This window comes from Malania oleifera, chromosome 5 (assembly GCF_029873635.1).
Source record: "Malania oleifera isolate guangnan ecotype guangnan chromosome 5, ASM2987363v1, whole genome shotgun sequence".
NCBI lineage: Eukaryota > Viridiplantae > Streptophyta > Magnoliopsida > Santalales > Ximeniaceae > Malania > Malania oleifera.
The window spans coordinates 104,425,799-104,428,267 of NC_080421.1; the positions used below are offsets into that span (position 1 = coordinate 104,425,799).

General features: G+C 41.7%; 1 protein-coding gene across 1 annotated transcript; it reads right to left on the reverse strand.

The window, feature by feature from the left end:
- Nucleotides 1–716: 716 nt before the first annotated feature.
- LOC131155274 (major allergen Pru ar 1-like) lies at nucleotides 717–1,720 on the reverse strand. Its single transcript, XM_058108303.1, has 2 exons — nucleotides 1,372–1,720; nucleotides 717–1,257 (listed from the first exon to the last, which is right to left on the reverse strand). Exons 1-2 carry the CDS (start codon nucleotides 1,553–1,555, stop codon nucleotides 968–970), a joined length of 474 nt encoding a protein of 157 aa, XP_057964286.1. The 5' UTR covers nucleotides 1,556–1,720; the 3' UTR covers nucleotides 717–967.
- Between the last annotated feature and the right edge of the window lie 749 nt (nucleotides 1,721–2,469).

Consider the following 2,469-nt stretch of genomic DNA (forward strand, 5'->3'; position numbering starts at 1 on the left):
TGTCCTGCACTCGCAGGGTTTCCCACTTAACTCCCTGAAAATAACATTCACCAGAACAAAATATCATTATTCCTCTATCTACTTCATTTCCTGCAACTGTTGGAAAGCTTAATTTCAAATAAAAGACCTTACCCTAAATCTGAGAAGAAATTCAACTCGATCCCACCGACAATCCGCCTCAGTAAACTTGGAGAGAACTTTGTCAGGAGCGTTGTGATGGCCTCAGATCGTCGACCTAGCGACTAACAGGGCCGAAATCAAAGAGAAATGGAGTAGAGACCGTGGGAGAGAGAGAGAGAGAGGGGAAGGTTTGCGTTGAATTTCTGTGATTAAACCAAGTTTAGAACTATTTATACTGCAACTTTCGTCGACATGACACGTCATCCCGTCGATGAATCTAAGAAGCAATTTGTTGACAAACTCTCCTCTTCATCGACGAAATTCAGAATCATCCAAAACATCCTCTCGGTATCTTCTCATCGACGAAACATGCCCTCGTCGACGAGACCCTCTTGTACCCTCGTTCGAACGACATTGAGACAGTTTTTTCTCCAAACATGCCATTTTTTTCTCCAAATTGAGCCTTAAAACATTAGATTCACAATGAATCAAAAGTAATTATTTAAATAGTGAGCTAATAATACATACTCAACGACAATTAAAAATTAAAATATATTGGAGGCATTAGGAAGAAAAAGTACACATACAAGAACTAATAGTTGAAATTGGAACAGAATGGTTCCTTATTTCTCAAACCAAGGTACGTACATAGGCATATATTTCACTGTTCCATCTTAAAAAGAGGGAAAAAAAAAAAAAACCAACAGCAACAACAGCACACACTCCTTATTAATTAGCAACAACAGCACACACTCTTTATTAATTAATTATGATTGAAACGTAGTCGTATTTTGATACGGTCGCATCTACGGCGCCATTGACAGTGAAGAGGGTTGTTTAAGAAGATTTAAGCGTACGCAGTGGGGTTTTCCAAGAGGTAAGCTTCGACAGCCTTGTACAACTGCTCTGCCCTTTCTTTCCCAGCCTTGAGTTCCTCTTCCTTGACCTCTGCATCACAGGCGGCGTGCACCTCAACCGTCCTCTTGCAGACGCTCCCGCCGTCCGGCGAGGCCTCGAACTTGGTGTCGTAAACAATGGATTCAATGCCGCCCTTCAACGCATCCCCTTCGATCAGAGTGTACTTGCACGAGAAGTTCTCGTCGTCGATCACATCAAACCTGTGCTTCACGTGCTTGCCTGCACTCCCCCAAATTACAAACTTAATTTAAGTGATTAAATAATCTAATATATATATATATATATATATATATATAAAGTGGAGGTGGAGGTGGTGGATGAGTAGTTAGCTACCGTCGGGGAGGTTGATTTGGATGATGGTGCCAACGCCGCCTTGGCCTTGGAAAACGTCGATGCTCTTGGTGGCGTGGGGGAGAAGCTTAGGGACGAGGTTGTGGGCGTCGCGGATCAAGGCTTTGTAGAACCTCGCCGGCGGCACCGGGGAAGTGTTCTCCTGACTGTAGCTGCTCACGCCCATATTAATTTATCTAGACTGGTGGATAATGCAAAATATATAATAAATTTGGAGGCTGGAAAGCGGAGAGGAGAGAGAGAGAGAGAGAGAGAGAGAGAGAGAGAGGGAGGGAGAAGGAATAGATTTAAAGGTAATGAATGGGAATTAAGCTTGGGAGAGGTGGATGAGGGAATGCAGTAGCGTTGAGGGAGTATTTATAGACTGGAATTCAGGGGCATTATACTAAATTTATTATTATTATTATTATTATTACATAGGAACTCCAGTCACCAAGCCCTTCAACCCTCTGATGTGGTACCAAACCTACGGATCAGTGTCCTCCGCTCACAGGTCTCGCTGATCAGGGTAAAGTCCGGAATGTGGACACGACTTCCGTGCATCAATTAGACGTTCGGACAATTCGACTCCCGAGACACATCTCCATTACCATCCATAGTCCCAACTGGCTCATAGAGAACACTCACCATTCATGATCTTTACTGACTCATAGAGCAAACTCTCACCATCCACAGTGTCCACTGACTCACAGAATAAACTCTTACTATCCACAGGTACCGTTGATTTAGTGAGTGTATTTATTTGGAATTGAATATTTGATGCTCCTTCTTATGTGCTTATGTCTTTCCACCGCATCATATCTGTGAGTCTTATTATTATTATTATTATTATTATTATTATTAATCACATGCTTTGTTTATTTATAACAGTTGAGTAATCTAATTATTTAGGTATACTTTTATTAGTGGGACAACTCATGAGGTTTTATATTATTAGCTGCAAGTTGTGTCGTATGCACGAGGGAGGACACAAATTTTGACTATTATTATATTGGCCTTTTACTATTTTTTATGTAAGACAGATAGGCTGTCATTGTGTGACTAGCCCACGCTTCGTCTTCATTACACGTAAAAGCAGCC